Source organism: Eretmochelys imbricata, chromosome 2, assembly GCF_965152235.1.
Source record: "Eretmochelys imbricata isolate rEreImb1 chromosome 2, rEreImb1.hap1, whole genome shotgun sequence".
In the NCBI taxonomy this organism is placed as follows: Eukaryota; Metazoa; Chordata; order Testudines; family Cheloniidae; genus Eretmochelys; species Eretmochelys imbricata.
In genome coordinates this window covers 44,934,665-44,956,847 of record NC_135573.1, presented here as the reverse complement: position 1 = coordinate 44,956,847, position 22,183 = coordinate 44,934,665, and the positions used below count along the sequence as shown (strand labels likewise).

Sequence of the window (22,183 nt, the reverse complement as noted above, 5' to 3'; positions counted from 1 at the left end):
CCTCTGAAAAACCACCCTAACTGCCTCAAAACTGGGCTACTAAAATACTTCATCATTAATATTCATCGATATTATAACAGGAAGATCTAGCATTGCTATAGTTAAGATTGTCAGCTTTTCCAAGACAGTGCTATGTTTTACAGGCCTTTCTAATTATGGTACGACAGAAAGATTTTCAGAATTAGGCACGCACAATTACATGCATGCTTCAATTTGCATCTACAGATCAGGTATCTAAGGACATAAATTAGGCATGCATACGGCTCTGGGCACACCTACATGAAAGTAACTGAAAATCTGGCCCAGCATTTCTTCTGGCCTGGGCCCATTTTCCAATGATCAAATTCATATTTACATTGGAAATCATAACCACTTATATATTTTTTTTAAAATCCTTACATTTTAAAGTTAAGACTTACAGAATGAAAAAGTTTACTACTTAAAGTACTTTCTTGAGTTTACACTCAATTTTGGTCTCAGTCCTCCAGCCAAACTTCTATTGATTTCAATTAAAATTACAATGAAATGTCAGGACAGCATGACTTAAGGTGACCAGATGTCCCGATTTTATAGGGACAGTCCCAATTTTTGAGTCTTTTCTTATATAGGCTCCTATTACCACCCAACCCCTGTCCCAATTTTTCACACTTGCTGTCTAGTCACCCTAGCAGTACTGGACCCAAATTTTGTCAACTGTTAAGCTTTAGATGTAGCATTTTGACATTGGCATTTTGAAAATAACCATTGAAGTATGGCTAGGATATTCAGTTTGCATGTAGTAATTACTTCTACATAAAGATATTTATTGCTATTTAACAAACTCTGCACTCGTTACCATATTTACCTAAGAGGCAATAAAAGTTCCCTTTTTATCTGTCCTCTAACATTAATTGTATGCTTTTTTAAAATGATCCTTAATATAAAACACCTCACATTTCCATGAGTGTATCCAATATTATACGTGAGGTTTTTTTAAATGAACACTTAGGGCCTGATTCTGACACTCTTACTCATACTGAGGAGTATTTTACTGAGCAAGAAGTCCTATTGATTTCACTGAGATTGTTCAAGATACAAGGTTCTACTCAGCATAAGGATAGAAAAATCTGGCCTGTAGTAAGAGATATATATAAAAACTTACTCTGAATAATATTATTGCCTAATAGAACTCCAAGATAACAGCTTGAAGTGTTATCTGTAATCCAAGTTATAGTGCTAGTGTCTAAGTATTTCAGTAAATATAGTATGGAAGATCATACACACGTTACAGAGAGACTTTTGTAATTACATAGGCAGACTACAACTGTTTAGGAAGGTATTTCTGCATCCATTACCTAAATTTGGATTTATGGCAGACTTGAAGCATTAATCTCATATTTTGTATTTAACAATATTACAATTAATCTTTTACCATCTTTCTACTAATCTTGCCCCAATAAACATGTTCAAATATGTTCATTTAGGCAACATATATCCTTTTATTTGAATCTACTGAATATAGTGTATTCCTTTTCATCAAGTAGGGGGGGAAATTTTTTAAAAAAATTCTTGCTGCATAAAACAATGTATTTTGAGTTTCTTCCTTTTAAAAATCATATCCTCTCATCCTATCTTTTAAAAATGTTTTATCTTCCTACTAGTTCTCTGTTCCATCCCCTTGCACACCCTTTGTATGTGCTATACTTTCCAAAGTGATAATAGTATTCTGATAAATCTATGGTATGGTTATATATGTTGTTACTTTTTGCTTCCTGATTTATAAACTCTTGTTGCTAGAATGTACATGCAAAGTGTTCTGAAAGCTAAATTCCACTCAAAGCAGAATGCCTCAATTTGTAGTCCTACAAGACTGTTATTAAAAAGGCTCAACATGTTGTATTACCATGGAAATTGTGGAAAACATACATTCCCAAACAAATATTACTTTTTCTCAATGGTATGAAGTAATGAAAACCACATGTGTAAATCTGCGATCCGTGCAGTAGTTCAAGCTGCAGCTAATACAAAATACAGAGAGTGAACTCTGCCATATAAAGGATTCTTGTTACAGAAATATAATGTGAAAACCAGATGCAGACAGAAAACCTTAATCACAGATGGGAATGTAATCACTGGCATACAGAATACTTTTTTGATCAGTGTTAACCATATGCGAAATGTATTTATTTTCTAAGGAATGCAATAACTTGAGAGAGCCTTCTATATGAATTCGGTTAACCTCATATTCACAATGCTTTTATCTTACTCCCTTCTCCCCTCAATATACAAGCTGAGCCAAAGTTTTAAGAGGAAGAGTCATTGGCCCTGGCAAATCATTTTTGTATCAGTTTATCTTTCAAAAATTTAATAGGATGTAAAGACTACACATATCAGAATCAACCTCAAAAGAAATCAAATGCAGTTACCCATTACTGTATTTCTCAGTTATTGCCAGAAATCCCTTCATCACCTAAGCACACTTCGCCAGAGGATTATATCACCATTTGGTTAAATTTTTCCTTGAGCATAATTTGTAGTTCTTCAGCAATGCAGCAATAAAACCCTTTTTTAAAATCAGCTTGGGTTTTAAAATCATAGCTGAACTCCCTATTCTGATTAATCTCCTTCCCTCTTTATAACAAGTAAACAGTTGCAAAAAAAAGCTGTGGTGTCATCAGATTAAAACTTAAGTTTCCGCTTGAAGCACATGGCCTTTATTCTAACTATAGGAAAGCATGACTTAATGGTGAGGTGCTGAGCACCCCCAACTCTCACTGACCTCAGTGGAGTCCATGGGAGTTCAAAGACACTCTGCATTTGGCACGATCTGCCTATATACTGCTAAAGTTGTTAATTTACATCGTGTCCATTATGTGGCCTAAGACTCAGATGATATCCTATCCTGTAACTGCTGGATGAGGATAAAGCTGCCAACCTGTTGGGTTTTATTGCTAGTGAACTCAAAAAGCAATTTTTGTTCAACTATCAAAGAAGATACAAATACTATAATTTTGTGCACTTTTCATTCAAAAATACGTAAATATATTTTAAATTAGGTTCATCCCTCAGGCTCTTAACATGTTGCCAGTACAACCTAGTGTTACAAAGGTTTAGCACTCGTGAGCTATATCATGGAATGTCAATCCTATATATAGTTTGTCATCTGGTGCAGGTTAATTTCATTTTCCTAGATAGTAATTAAAATTGGTCATTACATTGGACTGCAAACTAAAGATCAATATAAGAATGAATTGCAAGTTTTAAAATATTTTAGAAATGGCTTCAAGAAAATAAAAAAAGAAGTAAAAGGTCAATGAGTTCTAGCATCTTTGTCTTAGTGCTAACTCCCATTAGCCTTAGCCTAGGTTAGATATGTACATCAAGGGGAGGACAGACACTTAAGGTATTCTGTCACTGGACTCACGGATTCTACCATGGTTTAACCTAAGGTGCCCCACAAAACATTTCCACTCAAGTTCTTCAAAGATATTTCTTGTAATGTTCATACCCCCTATGTGAAGCTTAAAATAAGCTGTTTTCTATGCTCAGATAACTGGCTTTTTTTATTAGAATACTGTACTTTCTATAGATTTTATGTATTCTTCAGGTAAAAGGTGCACTTAAAAAAAAATCTTGCCTATTTGACATTTTGTTTTGGAGGAAATGCTAATCAAAACCTTTTTTCCCGACAATGTGCAGCATTCTACTTCCAAAGCAAAAACGATATATATTTGAACGTGGTATACTTGACTTACTTCAGAACAATTATGCTTAAATTATCAACAGTCCCTCTCAGACTTTGACCAGATATATATTTTAATTTGCACAATTTATATAGTAAAGGATGCAGGATATATTTAAATAGGAAAATACAGCCTCCCAGCTGTAAAACAGCTCCATGTAATAAAACACGGAGAGAACACCATGAAAGCTCTTGTTTTGTGTAATTTGTGTGTGTGTGTGTCGGTCTGTGTCTTTTTTCCTCATCTAATTTCATCTGCGAGAGACTGTCCCTAGAGAACAAGAGAAGAGAGAACCAATTATATCCAGAGGCTGGTTTCTCCAAAATGAAGGCATCTGTTCCATGCCAATGACTTCCACATGGAAGAAAAACAGAACTTTGAAGGCATCTGTGTTCCTGGTTGATAGTCACAGATCTTAGGGTTTACAGTAATTGCCCAGCTGCAAACATGATTTGGTTGCTGCTGTTGTCAGCTGATCTCATCATACGCAAAAAAGAAGAAAGCTTAAGTCTTCTTTAAAAAAAAAAAATCAGTTCCTCTATAGTACCCTGACACGTCTTTCCCTTTTGATGAAGGTACCTTTAATGGTGAACGTGATTTTCTTGGTAGAAATTAGTTGTAATGAGTTTCTTAATAAAGATGGGAAATTATTTTATTGTGCAAGTTTTCTGCCTAGAGATATTATTTTTAGGTAAAATTGTTACTATAAGGTGTTCATTACTTACTAGCAATTCAGTGTGGTGTCTTATAGGCATTATTCAGAGACCAACATGGTTCACCAGCTGCTTAATCCTGAATCTGACCTTTTTCAGATAAACAGTCCCATTGAAAACAATGGGACTGCTCTCCTGAGTAAGGGCCCTGGGATTGCACATGGATTTCATATGGCAGAAATAACTAATGTGATCTTCATAATTCAAATCGCATCACTTTCAATGAGAGTGGACACTTTATAAAAGAAAAAATATATAACACAATATACTGGTGGTTCAGAACCATGCTATATTGCAATGGGCCTTTATGTATATGACATTATGACACCTTCTGACATTTTCAGTCATATATTTGAGCTCGTATACACACAATTCCTGCTACTCATCACTGTTAAAAACTGAAGAAATAGCTAACAAAAGCTTTATCAAGGGCAGCTAGCTTCAGGCAGACATGTCCATTTTGAAATATCAAGACCTTTACAAATTCTCCAAAGGCAGACAGCACAGCACTGAACCCCACTTTAGGATCTAAGGACACTAATATTGCAGTTGCAATGAAAATAGTGAAACTTGAATATCAGACGTATAAAATATATTTACATACTGTAAACTACACTTACCATATATAAGGATCATGGCTCCAGGAAATGTTTAAAGCACAAGAAATGAAGAAATGTTCCTTCCTTTCCTTCAAGATGTTCTTACAGTCCTGGAACAAAAAAATTCCACCTGTCCTGTATGATGGAAGCGCCTTGCTTTGCCTTTCTTCCTTTCTTTCACTGGGATCTCTTAGTTATTCAAGGGAATCCACTCTCCAGGACAGATGGAATTTTAAGGCCTGATCTTGACCCTTTGAACTCAATAGCAAAGCCTCCCAGGGACATCCATGGGAATGGGATTGGGCCCTTAAGTCTCAAAGATTGTAATAGATATTAATTGATTCTCTCTAAAACCTATTATAGTTGTGTTTACTGTAGCTGTACAAACACTATTCTGCAATCTGTTAGACCATGTCTTACTCAAAAGTACTTTTATCAGGGGTAGCCCTGTTAGTCTGTATCCACAAAAACAAGGAGTTCGGTGGCACCTTAAAGACTAACAGATTTATTTGGACATAAGCTTTTCGGAGTAAAAAACCCACTTCTTCAGATGCATGGAGTGAAAATTACAGATGCAGGCATTATCATACTGACACATGAAGAGAAGGGAGTTACCTCACAAGTGGACTTTAATGTAATGGTTGAAACCCTGGCCCCACTGAAGTCAATGGGAGTCACCCAAAATGTATCAGCACACATTACTATATGACCATACATTCTCTGTCACCCATATATAATTCCTCAGTATCACATGCAGTGCAGCATGCACAATTCAGTAGGGATGGATTGTTTATTTTCCATTAAGACCTGAGCTAATGACTTATCACCACCTAACCTAAGAAAGATGAGAATTCATGGTACAGATATGTTTCTCATCTGGGGACAAATCTGGATCCAGTCTCAAAATGAATCCAGCAGGATATTGATAAGAGCACAGGGCTGAGGTGGGAGACAATGGAGACGACCTCCAAAACAAAGCAAGAGCATTTAGGCATTTTCTGGAAGAACACATTTTGATAGGAGAAAAAGATTACAACTCCAAAGTGATAAACATTGTAACTTTGGCACCAATATATTCTGTTTCAACTTTGTTTCTTTCCAGCGGTTTGCTCATCATTGTGCACATAAAGCATGTATAAAATTCAAAAATAAAGCTACTGTGTGTAGTCACTGATAGGATGTTATCTTTGCTCACCTTCACTTTGCTTTGACATTGGGTTCAGAACGAGTTTCCAATATTAAATGGTTTGCTGATGGTCTTTTCAAATAATGAATAGCATGGTCTTGAAACAGCCCTGGCTCAATGTTTCGTAAGAGTCTGTGATTTTGCTAATTAAACCCCTTTCTACAACGTTCCTCTTAAATACTTTTAACAATGCCATCATTAAAAAAAAAAAAAAAAACATCCTGGCACCACTATTCTTTGATAGCATACCCCCCAGGTGCCATTATCCATAAACTTGTTGGCAGCACTCTCAGGTTTCTGGCACCCGTATGCCTTAATCTCTTTGGCAGCAAACTCTACCTGGATGTCATTGGAACTGCTCTCCCTTAATCTCTGTTGGAGCACTTTTCCCAAATATCCTTTGCCATAGTATCATTCCGTCTCTTTTGAAGCATTCTAATTATCTCATTTTCTGGCAACAGTTGCCCTCTATCTCGCTGGCAATGCTCAAACTGGCCTATGGCACCTCTCTTCGTGAAGTTGTCCAGTCTAAGTGTTCAAAAACCTTATTCTGACATTTAATAAGAGAATTTTTATGACAATATCTTAGCCACTCAAACTGGGTATAAACATGTCCCATGGTTTTAAATTTTATTTTATTTTATTTTATCCTACTGATATGACTGAGCCAGTGGGGAGGAAAAATATGGTGGCAAAGCCTTAACCACTTTGATTCTCAACAACACAACACTGTAAGCCTTGGAGTTACTAGAAGCTACAGACAAGTTTACTCAATATTCCAGCTTGTCATGATGAAACGTTGAAACAGCAGTCTGATCCCGCTGCTCCCAGGCAAATGAGGGAACGATACACAGAAAACAGAGTATTCAGGCAGAGAATCCATTGTGGAAAGTCTTTTGACCTAGCGAATCGAAACATGACATTTGAACCACCACCTAGGGAGGCGACTGTGTGGTCATCATCAGTCAGGCAAGAAATGTAGTCTATAGCTCTTCAAATAAAATGAATCACAAAGGGAACCTGCTTGGTGGTAATGACTAGTCCTTATGCAATTTGCATATCAACACCCGGCTAGGCAGACATATTAAAGCCTTCTGCAGCTACTGAACTAACTATGGGTCTTGTACAACACGTTTTGCTCATGCAGCCACCTCTCTAGGTCGTGGTCAAAATTTCTGGTTTCTACTCTCTGGCTCAGAATGGCCCTTTCATAAATGAACACATATTTTTTATTTTGTCACTGGAAGTAAAAAATGTTACATGCCACTGTTTGTGTATTAATTCCCCTCCACTAGGTGGAATCATATCTTTTTCTAGATAAATAATAGCAGCTTAATTAACAAAAGTAGCTATTGTCACTACCATGTTTTCTTTGTGGTGGTTCATTTTATCTTACGAGCCACAGTCTTACCTAACTAAAGAAGTGCTGTTAGATCAGCTGCCTTCTTGACATAAAAGAAGAAATCGTGAAACACCTCATGATGTGAAGAGTGTACTGGAAGGCTGCAGTAATATTGCTGTTACAACACTACTGTATTTTTCTATTTGTAGGGGCCTTGTATCTCAGCATACCCTTTAATGATGATGAATTTTCAAGGCAGAAGATAGAGAAATGGAAACAGAAAACTATAATTTTAATAAATCAGTAAAATAAATATCATACACCACTTGGACAATTATAAAAACAGACAGTTAGTGAATTTCATTAACATTCTTGAAAAGAGCATATAATATCTTGCATATCTATGATGCCTTTTATCCTGAAGTATCACAAACTGCCTTACAAAAACTGAAATATGCACAACATAAAAGGACTATTTCACCTACCATTGGTGGAGTGAAATGTGGCAACTGTTTAACAGTGAACAGCAACACTACACTACATTTTAGGGCAGAAAGTGAAGGAAAACATTGTGTTGAAATTGTTGTGGAAACGTTGATATCCTAGCCAATTCATCTAATGGTGTTAACACCCCCCTACTGGTGTGAAAAGTACAATGTAATTTTATGTCTAGAGGCAGTGAGCACCTTGGTTTTAAATCTTTTCTGAAAGACAGCACTTCCAGAAGCATACTGTTCTGTGGCATTAGTTTCGTAATGTCTCCAGAGGGGAAGGTTCATCAACTCAGTCAGCACTGCCATTTCACTGTTTCTTGGTCTTCCATCTACATACTAACCAAGCCACGCCTTAATTAGCTTATGAACTCTGACAGTATCAGATCACAAGGCAGTAAAGCCAGCAGACCTTTTGTCTTCATGAGCTACCATTCTCAACTTCTTTGTCCTATGTATATAAATCCAACAGAAGATGGAGTTTGATGAGGATTAGATCTGTTGCAGGGAGGGGAAGGGAAGCGAGTTTTGTATTTAGCAGAATGTTTGTGTCAGGTAGAAGGTGTAAATGGCTCTTTAATTTTTGTTTTTGTACTGTGTGTCAGCAGTACCTAGAGCTTTTGGTAAGTGCCCCTTTTTATATTTGTAGGAATCTATAAATAAATAAATATCAATCTCTTTCAGTCAACATAAGTGAGTGTGTGTACCTGTGCACCCACACTCACACGAGTACAAGTTATAAAGAAAACATGCAGCAGACGTTCACTCAGACTCACACAAACACTAACCTCACACAAAATCTTGTCAGTGTCTCTCATTTTCTTTAATCTGGCTTTTTGTTTAACTGTGAGTGTTCTCAAGCAACTATTATATTTTTGCATCTGACATAGGATCAGAGTCTTCTGAATCATATTTATTTCTTTAACTGTATTTGTTCGTGTGGCATTTGGTATGTTTACCTATAAAACAACGCAGTTTTAACCATAAAATAAGGGACCAGAACCTAGGGCAGCACTGGGTTTTAATTTTTGCAGATTTTTGAAGGTCACTTTGTGACCCTGGTGATTCACTTCAATCTCACAGTCAAATATCACTGTAAAACCAAACTGGAGCAAAAACAAGACCCTTCCTCCCACGTATCCATGATGCCCAGGAACTGAGCTCCTGGCTAAGAGATCAGAATTCAGCAACTAAAACCCATTTTAAGATTAAAAGCATGAAGAGGCATGTATCCTTCTCTGTGGAAGATAATTTGTTGTGTCGTGCTTACTATGAAATAAAGAAGCAAATGAAAATCTCTCATTTAGTACTGTATATATCTGCATATAGTATGTGTACATATACCCAAATAAGTGTAGTACAAAAGGGAGGTTTTGTAGGTACCAAAATGAATTACCACTTCTTTATTAAGACTCATAATTAAAACAAAAAACAAACAAACAATCTCCTCACCACTTTATTAGCTCAAAAAAGGGAATACTTTCCCCTTGAAACATATCTGGTAAAATGCTCACCCTTTCCTGCCTCTCCCCCCACCAAAAAAAAACCCCAACACCACCAGTGAGGTGCTTTCCATGTTCTTAAAACTCACTTGATTTGCAGCACTACAGAAGCAAACATTTTTGTATATAAGCACTCAAGCATAATTTAATCATTTTATTTAAGCATGGGAAAAGTTGCACTGAAAGCCCCATTAACTAAAACATCCTTGATTAGCTTAAACTTAGATTTGCAGGTATAAGAAGAGTAAAATAAGCCAAAGAATGCTCTCTGGTCTCTGGAATATCTTAACTTTACATAAGGCATCTTGACAATAAGTAAAAGCTATATTTTTGGAATGGACAAACAATTAATAATTATGTCTTATAAGGTATTTTTTGTTTGTTTGTTTTTAATAAAATTTATTCCCCAAATTAAATCTTTTTAACACTGTACTGCTATTTGGCTACCAATACCATTTTTATAGTCCAACAAGATAAAGTCCTAATTGCATAATACCATTTTATCTGCACATGGTAAAATTTCCAATAAACAAAAATGCACATTAGGCAGGAGAATAGATTTTTTTTTTAAATAACCCACTTGCATTAACAAAAGATTGCAGTAGCTTCCAAATTATAGGGTGTTATTTTTAGTGGAAGTAGTTCAATATTCATATTGGAGCAGATGTAGCAGTTTAACAAAACAGCTCTTCAAATCCAGCACAAATTGAAAACAGGAAAACTGATTGCATTTTCTCTTATCACTTTCCTTTTCTGAATTGACACTTTTGGCCTTCTAAAAATTTACACATGGCTTTCATCTCAACAGCACCTGCTGAACAATCAGAAACCTAACATTTTCATGAAAATGGTATAAAGGACTAGTTTTTTCCTTACCATCTTTAAGGGCATCTGCAGGCCACTCAATGGCAACAATTGTTGTGTTGATGGCACACTTAGAATACATTTTATATTTTCATTAAATTTACTTTTTAAAATGAGTTAAATCACTAGTGGCTCTTTCATATTAGCTCTCTGTTGGCTTTAAATTAATTTCTGTCTCAATGTCTCCCTGACACTGATAGATTTCATTCTTCAGGCAGATTTGGCAGAATATCTAAAAGATTTTGAAACAATAAGGAATAGCATATATTTTGTGGTCATTACAAATACTTAGATAGCTCTATATACATGTACTGATGTATGCATACATATAAATATGCACATACAATATTATTTATAATGGGTGAAAAAGAAGAAATACATAATACCATAATAGTCTTTCTATATATAACCCCCTCTGCTTTACCCTAAGGCAATAATGGGGAGGGGGAGAGAGACACAAACTGAACTCATTTTAAAGTTGTCTTTTGTTTTCTTACACAATCTACATATCAGGTGTAGGTCTGGCAGGTGCTTTGGAGCTACCAAGGCTGTGGTAAACAGATGTCATCATAGACAAATATGGTAAATTACCCAATCAACCATTCAGTTCAAATATACTTGTGTGCTTGATGCAAAAGTTTGAAATATCTGGACTTGTATATAAAATATGAAACATAAAATATGTTATCCTTTCTGCTTCTGATCTGGTAAACTCTGAAGTGTAGCAGCAGGTAGCAAGGACCTTCTTCCCTTTTGCATAATTCTTCGTGTAATTAAAGATCCTTCTTAGACCTGCTATGTGTCAGTTTTTTAACTGATAGAGCCCTAACCCTTCTGAAGTACTCTGCTACCATCCATTACCATTCTGCTTCAGTGATAAGGTAACCTGACGGCAGAGATGACATACAGTAATATATGTGCCACTCTAGCCAGTTGGTTTGTGAATTTCAGTGTTTCATCATGCTCACTGAGGCAATTGCAAACCTGAAATGTCAATACGTTCAGTCAATGGAAGTAAAATAATGGGACGCTATTGTCTTACCCTATCGATCTGCTGCTGTCAACAAGGATACATGCTCCCCTGGCTTTAAACAAATTTTAATTAGGCTTTTAGTTACTGGATCATATCTACCTATCTATGCAAACATTTCACAATGTGATGCAGCAACAGAAAGATTTTAAACTTTTATATACATTTTCAATGACCAATTGTTGATTTTTGTTTCAAAAATAACTCCTTCTAAGGAGATTTTAAAAAGACCACACAGAGAGAAAGAGAAAGTTGCATCCATGCCTACATCAGGTAATTTTAAACTGATGGAGAATTCTCTTAAGTAAACCAAAACTATCAAACTTCTAAATATATGAAATTTCTCTAAGAGGAATGGCATTCATATTTAGCACGCTCCAAGTTGAGGAGTCTCCAATAAAACAATTTGGACGGTTGAAAAAAATATTACAAAATTAGTGTTTCCTATTAAAAATACGGATGGTAACAATTATCTATCCCTCTTCCTCCCAAGAAAGCCACACTTGAAGTACAAACAAAAATCTCATATGTCTGATTTAACACCCCCCAGCCCCCCTCCTTGGGATGTTATTTGTTGTTTTGGTGGAGTGGACGCGTCGTCCCCCCACCCCTACCCCCCAAAAAAAAATCACTGTGCACTTAGCTCACGAAAGCTTATGCTCAAATAAATTGGTTAGTCTCCAAGGTGCCACAAGTCCTCCTTTTCTTTTTGCGAATACAGACTAACACGGCTGTTACTCTGAAACCTGTGCACTTACAGAAACTCTGCTCTCCTCTCCAGCCTACCAAGGGCGCGAGGGGGGTGAGTAAGTGGGAGATAAAACACGGCAGCAGTCCCACAAAATCAATCAAAAGCCCCAGCAGCTCTCTCCCTAAAGAGAGCCTATTTTAATGTCTACCCATTCTCACCTAATAAAATAGCTAATCAAGTCGTTGTGCTGCTTATTTGCCGCCCCCATCGAATGGTTTGAAAGTCTAGGCGAGACACGGTCTATTGTCCACCCGCAGCCCGGCCAGCCGGGGCCAAAGGCAACCCGCACGGAGAGAGACGGGGGCTCATCTCACCTTCGCGAGTCCGGGCCGAACAGCGGAGGTGCTGGGCGAGAGCGCCCGGGCCAGGACCGCCGCCTCCTAACCCCGCACAACAAAAGGCAGATCCCTTCCCTCGCCGGGCAAATTCTCCGCCAGCTACGAGGAGAAGATAAGAGGTTACATCTTCACTTCGCCGGGCTCCTATCGACTTCGGCATCGTTTAGAGAGATGGGGGGGGGCTGCCCCCCCCCCGCGCCTGGAGATTACCTTCTGGCGGGGGAGGGCACCGGCCAGGGCTTTGTATCCACTAAACACACATCGCCGCTTATCGGAGGTAAAAGGCTTGTCGGGGGGGGCACGCTTGTGTGTGCGAGCGAGAGCCAGGCAGCGTGCGGCCGGGTGATTACGGTATCAGCGCGGCCCAGCTGGAGGCAGGGAAAGCCGCCGCCGCCGCCGCCACCACTGGGGGGGAGCGACACCCACAGGGGAGCGGCTCCTCCTGGGGGGGCCCCCACGCCCAGCGCCCCGCACAGGAGCGACTCCGCCACCCCAGCCAGCATCAGAGTGGCAGCTGCCTGGGCCACAGGCCTCCTGGCTGACAATGCGAGAGCCCTCCCCTGAAGGCCCAGCCCAGAGAGGTCAGGCCTCACTTTTCTTTTGGGTGGGGGTAGATTCCCCCCTCTCCCAAGTTTCTTTCACCCTCATTTGGAGAGGGAAGGCGGGTAGCCCTGGGATAAGGGGCTCCCTCATTTTGAAAGCGGGGGCAGGTTCAAAGTCTCTCTCTCCCTCCCTCTGACAGCCCTACTTCAGCCTGGCCTGAGGATCTCCTGCCTCGGCTACTGAACCCCAGCCTGAGGCAGCCCAGAACCTGCCCAGCAGACCAAAGTGCTTTCCCTACAGGTCTATATAGAGCGCGCTCATCTAACTAACCCAAAGTGGGAGCTCTCCACCAAAGAAAGCAGCTTGCCCTGTGATTTCTGAGAGTTCATTTGTAACTGCTGGAAGTTCTCTTTCTCTCTGGTCCTACCATGCAAGTAGGAGAAAAGCTAAGGCACCTGTGTGGCCCTTGAATGCTTTTATTTATTTGTTTTTAGGGTTCCCAGTTTGGGGAGTACCTAATAGTGCAGAGAGTGCCCACACCAGACATAGTAGCTATGCACTGTTACGTGGCTACAACTCAGCACAGGAAAATGGTGAACTAGACCACGTCCTATAGCAAACAGGTTGGTTTCTTTAAAGATATACATCCACTGTTCATTTTAATTTTTAAAAAGCTGATTGGATGAATCCAACAGGCTATGGTTAGGTATTGGAAGGGAAGACGGTAGGAGCTACAAATGGAAGGGGCCAGCAGAATCAGTGTAGCAAGAGCAGGTTGTTGGGTTACTCTTCTCACTGAAATCTAAAAGTAAAACAGTTCTCTCTCTGGTAACATTAATTTATTTTTAAGGAAGTTTGCTTCTCTTGAATGTCTGTGGAGCAGCAAAGTGAAGGTTGAGATCAGGACAATGGCAGCACACACAGTGGAGAGAGGCAGGCATTGGTTTGTGACGCACCCCTTCCAAAATCACCAGGCCAAAATAGAGTTTTTCCACAAGATAAATAAATAAAGGGAATTTGACACGTAATACAAAGTGAAAGCAGACCTTAGATGGTGGGGAAGGATGTGTGTGTGAAAATTGTGTCATTGCAATGAATGTCAGATAAAAAGGGGTCTGTCACAAATCCTCCACTAATCCAATAATGTGAAAACCTCTTGGTATCACTGAGACATAGCACAAGGTAAATTTTTTTTATTCTTCATAAACCGCTGCAACTATATAGTTAGTCCTAGAAAGACAGTGATTTGGCAAATTTTCCTAATATAAAGGGCATTTGACTCTTAAGATAATCTGTGAATTTTACATATCTAATTTAACACCTGATTCTTTAGACAGTTTGTTTTCTAGTCTCAAAAAGAACCACCTTTCTGCATCTTCTATAGTTGTCAGTTATGTGTTAGAAGTAATCAAACAAGTCCTATTAAAAGAAAAGTTAGTCAATACATTTGAAGCATGGCTTTTTTGCAGTTAATGATATATTCTGTGCAATTTAAGTGGAAGTTAATTTAATTAACTCAACGTGGAAGGTATCACTGCACTTTCTTCCCACTGATGGTCTCCCAAAATATTATCTAAAAACAGGGGATGCTCTATTTATTCTAGAAATTTTAGGGGTGGAGGTTCCCTGTAATACTATGCTATGAACTAAATTAAGATCTGTCAAACCCGTATTTTCCAGAGTTACTATATATGCTTCAGATATACACTGACATTTCTGGCAAAGTGTTTTACTATAAGAGAGGCACAATACTCTAGTGATAAAAATCCAGGATCCTTTCTAAAGCAAATAATTTGCTGCGAAAACACTCTCAGTTAAAAATAAAAAAAATTATGGAAATATGATCAGAATACAAATGTATAACAGAAGCAGCGTTCCATAATCACAGCTGTCTCAAAGTCCAAGCTGGAGGCTAAAAATCTTAATTTCAACTGACTGTTTCTTAATAATGGGTTACCTTCCCATAAAGCATAAAGTCCATCTGCCCCCAGCAGATAAGTTTTGAAGCATTAAAATAGATAAAAATCTAACATTTTCTTTTTTGCATTGAATATGTGAATTCTAGCATGCTATAATGTGAGAATTCCAACATATGACCATTATGGCATAATATCTCATTGCTCAGCTTGTCATTACTTCACTTGTAATTCTTATGTTAATTATGTTCATAATTACTATAAACAGATGTGGTAGAAATTCATGTGACCTTTTACTGCAGAATGCATTTCTCACTCCTTTCACTTTATTTTAGCACATATATGAAACCAAATTAAAGAAAAAGCAATTTTGACATGCTATGTATGTACCTATTTAAAATTAAACATGAATTTTTCTCATATTGTTCAGTCAGAGGATCTTCTCTATGCCAATGCAATGAAATGAGAATTAAATGTAAAGTCTGTCCTAATATACATATATATATATATGCTCAAACCCTGTGATTAAAATGAATATTTCTACTAAATTGAGCTAAACCCGTAACTGAAGCCTAGAATATAAATGGAGTGTTGCATCTTTATTCAGTACCTTTGTTAATGCAGCAGTATTCTGCTTCACAACTACAAGTACATTACAGACATATAGCAATTTATTTTACTCACAACCCAACCATCACCCTCTGTACATAAACCACATTTACAATAAAATCACTATGGATTTCATTAGCAGAAAGCCTACTCGAATTTCATTTCTTTGCCCCTAATCTATAATTAGTGTGGATAGACAGGTGCAAACCCTTCTCTTATACAGATGGCTACTGGAAATGGTGCAAAGTAGCTCCTTCTGTTTAAACAACACACAGATAACCTGCTCTGCTCTTATCACTTACAATTACCTCCATTATACTGAACTAATGTTTACTTTAATAACATGTCCACTGTTCTCTAAACACTATTTGGAAACTTTTATATCAATGGCAGAAAAAAATGAAGATGTAAGTCAATGTCTTTTAGATTAATCATTTTGTTTTGAAATCAAGTTCCTCTTTTTAAGGATAACTCTTATTTAATTTTTCACTTGGTTTTACACCTGCTGGTCATTTTGTTTAACATGCAAAATCATGAGAGCTTTTTTTCTGAGGGCTTTATGCTTCCATATATTAAGCTAGACTAAGCCAGTATCAAGTAAACAAGAGTGGAATAGTTATAGTTTTAAAACATGTCTTTAAACTGTAACATTTAATGTAAACAGTGCAAGAAGGATTATGTTAAAGTTTAGTTTTGAAATTTATATAGTGTTGGTTGAACATTTAATCTCCCTAAACCATTCATTTTATCAGATTTGTGCATATAAAAGAAGATTAAGAAATTTCAAAGGCTGTTCTTTTAAAAATTAGTTTACACTTTTTAATACTGATACTGTTTTCGGTGCTAGTGCTTGTTTAAACTCTTACAAATATCTTTAGCTAGTTACTAATTAAAGGCTATGGGAAACATATAGGACATTGCTAACTATACATCTACAAGTTTTTGAATGAGCCAGATTTAAAAGGAATTCCCTCTACATGCCTTTAACCAAACCATGAGAATAATCTTTACACAACAGTAAGTACATGTGTTATTTCAGTTGATAAACTGTATGCAGAGATCAAGAAGCCTTAAGTTCCTACAAAACAAAGAAAAAGCTTTTAAAAAATAAAATAAAATTGTGACGCCCCCCAGTCCCCCAAAGCAACCTACTAATATCTTTTTTAAGTTAGCTAAAGATTTAACAGTAATGGACTGTAGCCAGTGGATTTGAAAGGTGAAAATGACAATTGTAACTGCCTCCCCCCTCATCCCCACTACAGATACTGCAGATGCCTGTTTTTCCAAAGTGCCTGGCTATGAGGAGCTGTGCAGTCTGCATAGAACCTCAGCGAAGCAGGCTTTGCATTCAATGCCTGTCAGCTGAAGTTCAGTTCAGAGAAGTGAGAAACAGGATTTGACAGGGAAGAATGTGTGGAGCTGACTAGCCATTGACTGACCAGCACTCCAGGTGGAGCTTCCCCCCCATAAACAATACTTTTAGCATCAAACTCCATGTACGCACAGGCATACACAGAGCTAAGTATATACAGATGAGACACAGTGCGATGACTTTGGCAAAAATTTGAGTCAACATTAAAGTGGTCAAAAATGGCAGAAAGCAATGTTTTGCTTTAAAAAGATTCTGGAAAGTATTTAAAAGCTTGAAGCCTTTGAAGAAAAACAACTTGTGTAGCAGTTGCCAGCATACAGTGACCTAACACTGCTGTCTGCATTCCATTACAAACAGAATGTTTCTTGTCTATTAGACCATTCTAATAGTTTAGAAACAAAGTAGTGTTAGGTATTATTGCAAGCATTAAAGCTAAGCTCCATAAGGAGCACTGCTGTTTTAAATACTCCTTGTCTGGTTTCAGCTTGCCAGATATTGAAATTTTTTTTTACTTGTCCATTGTATAATTGAACTTTATATTGTGATGAGGAAAAAAACCTGATGCATGAACCAGAGTAACAATGATTACATTACAGGCTCAAACCTGATAAGCTGATCAGAAAAGTTCTCAATAATCAAATAAGATAGCTGCCTAATTAAAAGGCTTAATAGTGAGACTGCAAGATAGGTCATATAAATAATGTAGCTTATTATACAATAGGATGTTTATACTGTAAGCCATTTTCAGATAATTTTTCATAGTATTTTTTAAGTGGGAACCCCAGAAATACCTGGTGCTAAAAACAGAACATATAAACAAGGCAGCTGAACTTTAATAGTCACTCAAGCTCAAGGAAATTCCCCGATCATATTGGATTTCCTAAGGAAATCAGCCCGGAACAGACTGAATGAGTTTTCAGACTTCCACTGAAAAGGTCAAGCATCAGCTTTAACAACCATTAGAAACCAGTTTCAACATTACTCTGTTATCCAGATTCACTAAAACTGTTAATGCCAAGCCAGGTCAGAAGATCGGGATAATAGAATTAAAAGCTACAAAAGTCTAAAAATGTCTCTCAGCTAGGTTAGGATAAACTTCTTGTCTCAAACTGTTTTTATTAATCATAACAAAACCACTTATTTAAACTTTCCACTGCATTCTGTCAGGATGTGGACCTGGAGGAGAAGCGGATTATTCCTGCATACAGAAGTAGTCAGAAAACGACATTAACCTCAAACTCTAACATTTTTTTTACAAATACAGTAATAATGTTTCTAGCTATATATGAAAAGAAAAGATTTTTTAAAATTCCTTCAAAATTTGTGCAGGTGTTAAAATAAGTTTGAAAAAAGTCAAAACAGATTGAAGTTAGTCCAAAAATGGAAAAAAAATATATCCTACTTTGGCCAGCAGCTCAGACCACCATCAGTGGATAAATCAATTTGCAGCAGCTGTGGACAGCCATTTAAGTCTGGGGCCTGAACAGATTAATTAGGGGAAGGGATGTTAAAAGTTAAAGGGGTCAGAGTTACATTAAGTACATGAATTTTTGCTGGAGCAAACCCCTTGTACTACATTCCAAGACTCAGAAAACATCCTCTTGGTTAGTCAAGGGTACGCCTGTAGCCTAATATTTCGTAAGCCATCTTCATTTTAAATATTTTTGCAGAAGATACAGTTTTTTCAGGTAGATTACTTTTAGGAGTATATACCTAGCTTCACCCAAATATGTAGATCATGCCAAACTAGTAGTGATTTTTTTCATCACATTGTGTCTTTACCCTTAAGATATTAATTGGAGATTGAGTAATGTGCAGAGGTATACCACTGTGTATTATGTACACATATTATTAAATATGTGCCATAACTTTAAAGTCCGTATACAACCAGAACAAATACAGTGTTTTCAATTTTGTTATTTTTACAATAGGAAACTTGGCTAGTTTTTTATGGAAGATTTGTTACTTTGTACTGTTTTACCAGAACCCCACACTTAAATGACTTATGTACACAATCTGCATCTTTAGCCCTACATGAGAAGGATGAACTGGATAGAATAATAGGTCTTTTCCATATCTACATTTTATGATTCTATACAATTCAGACAGCAGACGTAAATGGACAATCTCTGGGATTTTATCATACCCTTCATCAGCCAAGAAGATGGTATGATGCTGATCCTTGACAGGGTTGCTCAACACTAGTAATAACCCTTCGTGTTCTTCATATGATTCTAAAGCACTGAATGTTGATACTTCTTCGCCATTTAATCTGGCGATGTTCACCGCTGCCGCAAATCGATTCATCCAGCGATAATGACTGGGACTCCGGACTAAAAATAGCTAGGGAGGAACTTTTTGGTGGGGGCGTATGAAGATGTTTTAATCTCTTTATCTTCTCCCTCCCCTTGTTGAAACTTCCAAGTTTAGAAGTAACGTAATCCTCTTTTTTGATGGAAAACATTTCAGTATGTATCACTGTATCCCCCTTTGTTTCTTTATAAAATTCGGAATGACAGGAAGGTACAGTTTGTATGCATACATTTCACTGTCAATTACCGCATAATAATAGAGTCGCCTCATCGGGGATGCCACCGTTAAGGTTGCAAGGCCCTTTCCAGACTAAACCATGTTTTGGACCCCTTAAAACTTTGTCACTAGCGAAGGGACTCGAACGCACCAAAAGTCAAAGGCTCATCTAACAGATTCGGATCTGAGTTCTGCATTCTTTGATCTCCCCGCTTGAAAGCTAAATAATGAATTACTGGAATCAAACCTTTTGAATCAGATTCAAGATTATCAGAGTAAAACTGTGTTGCAACTTTAGAAATGCAACACAGAATGCTGCCGCATCGTTTTAGGAAGCGGATATATTTTCAAGCTTGCAAGGCAGTTCAGTGTGCGCTGCCTGAAATATTTCTTACAAAACAGCCAGTAGTGATATTGCCAACACTACATAATCCTACTATTGTAACGGGGGGCGGGGGGGGGGGAAGAGAGAAATGACCCGAAATATTTCAGGCATTCCAGATCACACTGGCTAGCGCTGTGATCTTGCAAGAAAAAAGCAGATTCTAAAAAGAGACAAACACTACGGCACGGAAAGGGACAATGAAACTTGCTTGAAATGCTAATTTCCCTGCAAAACTGGGTGTTTTTTGCCTGCACTCTGAAGAGTTATTAGTACAGAATTGTGCGCGGGGCTGTTGGTTTGTATGTGCATGCAATTCTAACCCTGCAGCGTCGCTCCGAGTGGATTAGTTACAGCCGAGAGCCCCTTAGTTAGACCGATCCTAAAACGAGTCCTACATGGGAGAGGAAAAGAACGGGGAGTCCCACTCCCTACCCCCACCCCGTGATCCGGGCCCGGGGCTGCACGCCCCTTCTCGGTACTTACACTGAAAAGGACCGGAGAGTCCCACCATTCGCCACAGGCTGTGAGCTGAAAATAAAAGTTCCCGTCCTCCTTGGGGGAGAGCCGCCAGCCCAGGCTGCTGGAGGGCAGAGGGGGTGGGAGCGGGGAATGCAGTGCAGTGCAATGCAGCTTCCCTTCCAGTCCAGCTGATCCACGTCCACAAAAAGTCAAAACGAGCCGAAAGGGAACTCCAGCCGCTTTTCAAAGGGGGAGCAGTGCGAGAGAGACGACTGGGTCCAGGGGAAAGGAGCAAGAACCACAAATAAAACAAAGTAGATAATGAACGCCCAGGTCCCCTTCTGTTGCTGCTGCAGACAAATGTGATCTGGAGTATAGGGAACTGCTACTGTCAGTGGTGGTGTCTCTGTCTGTCTCTCTCTAAGAAGGCGATGCATAGATTTGCAGGACTGCCTTGTGTCTGCCTTGAAAGAGAAGCTCCATGCAACGTCTGTGCAGATCCGACCGCAGAAAGACTCCGCTGTGTCTGTGTCTCTCCCTCTGCTAACAGCCACCTCTAAAGTCAAGCAGCATACTGCAAGCAGCCGGCCTGGCTCTGCTACCCAGGTGCAGGGGGGGAGGGCTTAAAGCAGTGGGAGGTGATAGAGGTAGGAGACATCTGTGTCGTGAGGAGGTTAGTGAGGGTCAAGTATATGTTAACAATAGGCAAGCACAGTCCCTCTTGGGCAGTCTGCCTACTCTTTCTTTCTTTCTCTCTCTTTTACTGGGTGGACATGTAACTTGCTCCCTAATGATGCCTTCCCAAGGCTGCCTGCTTTAAGAGTCCAGACTGCCCTGCAGTAACCCAAGACAAACACTTTCCCTAGCCATCTGGAGAGCTCCTGGCTTCTCTGCCTGTATCTCATCACTGTCTGAAGAGACAGCACTGCCAGAAATCAAGCCACTCTCAGATCTACTCTCTAATCCCCTTCTGTTAGCTGATTTTCAGTCAGACTATTTGCTTTCACATTAGTTAATAGCCTTAGAGAAAACAATTATCATTTTCTTTTTCCCTTTGTTTTTCACTCCAGAAAGAGTACAGTATTGAGGAAGGCCTCTTTCTCTTTTTAAGAAATATATGGTCTTTCATGTCTTGCAAAACCTATGTGCAATTTCACACAGGGATTCTAGATTCTTCCAAGGGTTAAACCATAATCATAACCAACTCAGCAGTGAAAATGAATTACAATTTTCTACAATTAAGCAATACTAGAATATTAAAAAAAACATGAAGGTCAAATGTTGGATAAACATTTAAAAGAGCATGTATGAATTTGATGATGAATAAAATACTCTTTTTTAATTTTCTGGGAAACAATATTACAATATGACTCAAACTACAAAATACTCATTTTTTATATCAATTTGACATTATTTGATGTACAGTATTATTCCTACTGCATCTGCACCTGTGGCCTGAATCAATACAACAAAGACATGTCCATGAAACACACATCTTCTTAAGTAAAAAAATCCATGCAATTACTAGATAGGCTGATTTCAGGTTTCAGAGTAGCAGCCGTGTTAGTCTGTATCTGCAAAAAGAAAAGCAGTACTTGTGGCAGCTTAGAGACTAACAAATTTATTTGAGCATAAGCTTTCGTGAGCTACAGCTCACTTCATCCGATGCATTCAGTGGAAAATACAGTGGGGAGATTTATATACATAGAGAACATGAAACAATGGGTGTTACCATACACACTGTAAAGAGAGTGATCACTTAAGGTGAGCTATTACCAGCAGGAGAGTGGGGGGCGGGACCTTTTGTAGAGATAATCAAGGTAGGCCATTTC

The 22,183-nt window shown here is 38.3% G+C and overlaps 1 protein-coding gene across 13 annotated transcripts in view; it reads right to left on the bottom strand.

Moving 5' to 3' along the window:
• RUNX1T1 (RUNX1 partner transcriptional co-repressor 1) overlaps window positions 1-20,918 on the bottom strand; it is a 152,139-nt gene extending 131,221 nt beyond the window's left edge. For 2 of the 13 annotated variants that reach the window (XM_077810033.1, XM_077810032.1), the window contains exon 1: window positions 12,515-12,706. In XM_077810033.1, coding sequence (XP_077666159.1) covers window positions 12,515-12,698 — 184 coding nt within the window. In that variant the 5' untranslated portion in view covers window positions 12,699-12,706. Of the gene's footprint in view, window positions 1-5,055; window positions 5,145-12,358; window positions 12,707-20,375 lie in introns of those variants that run through there. The other 11 variants (XM_077810023.1, XM_077810031.1, XM_077810024.1 and 8 more) reach the window with 11 other exon arrangements.
• Window positions 20,919-22,183: the final 1,265 nt, after the last annotated feature.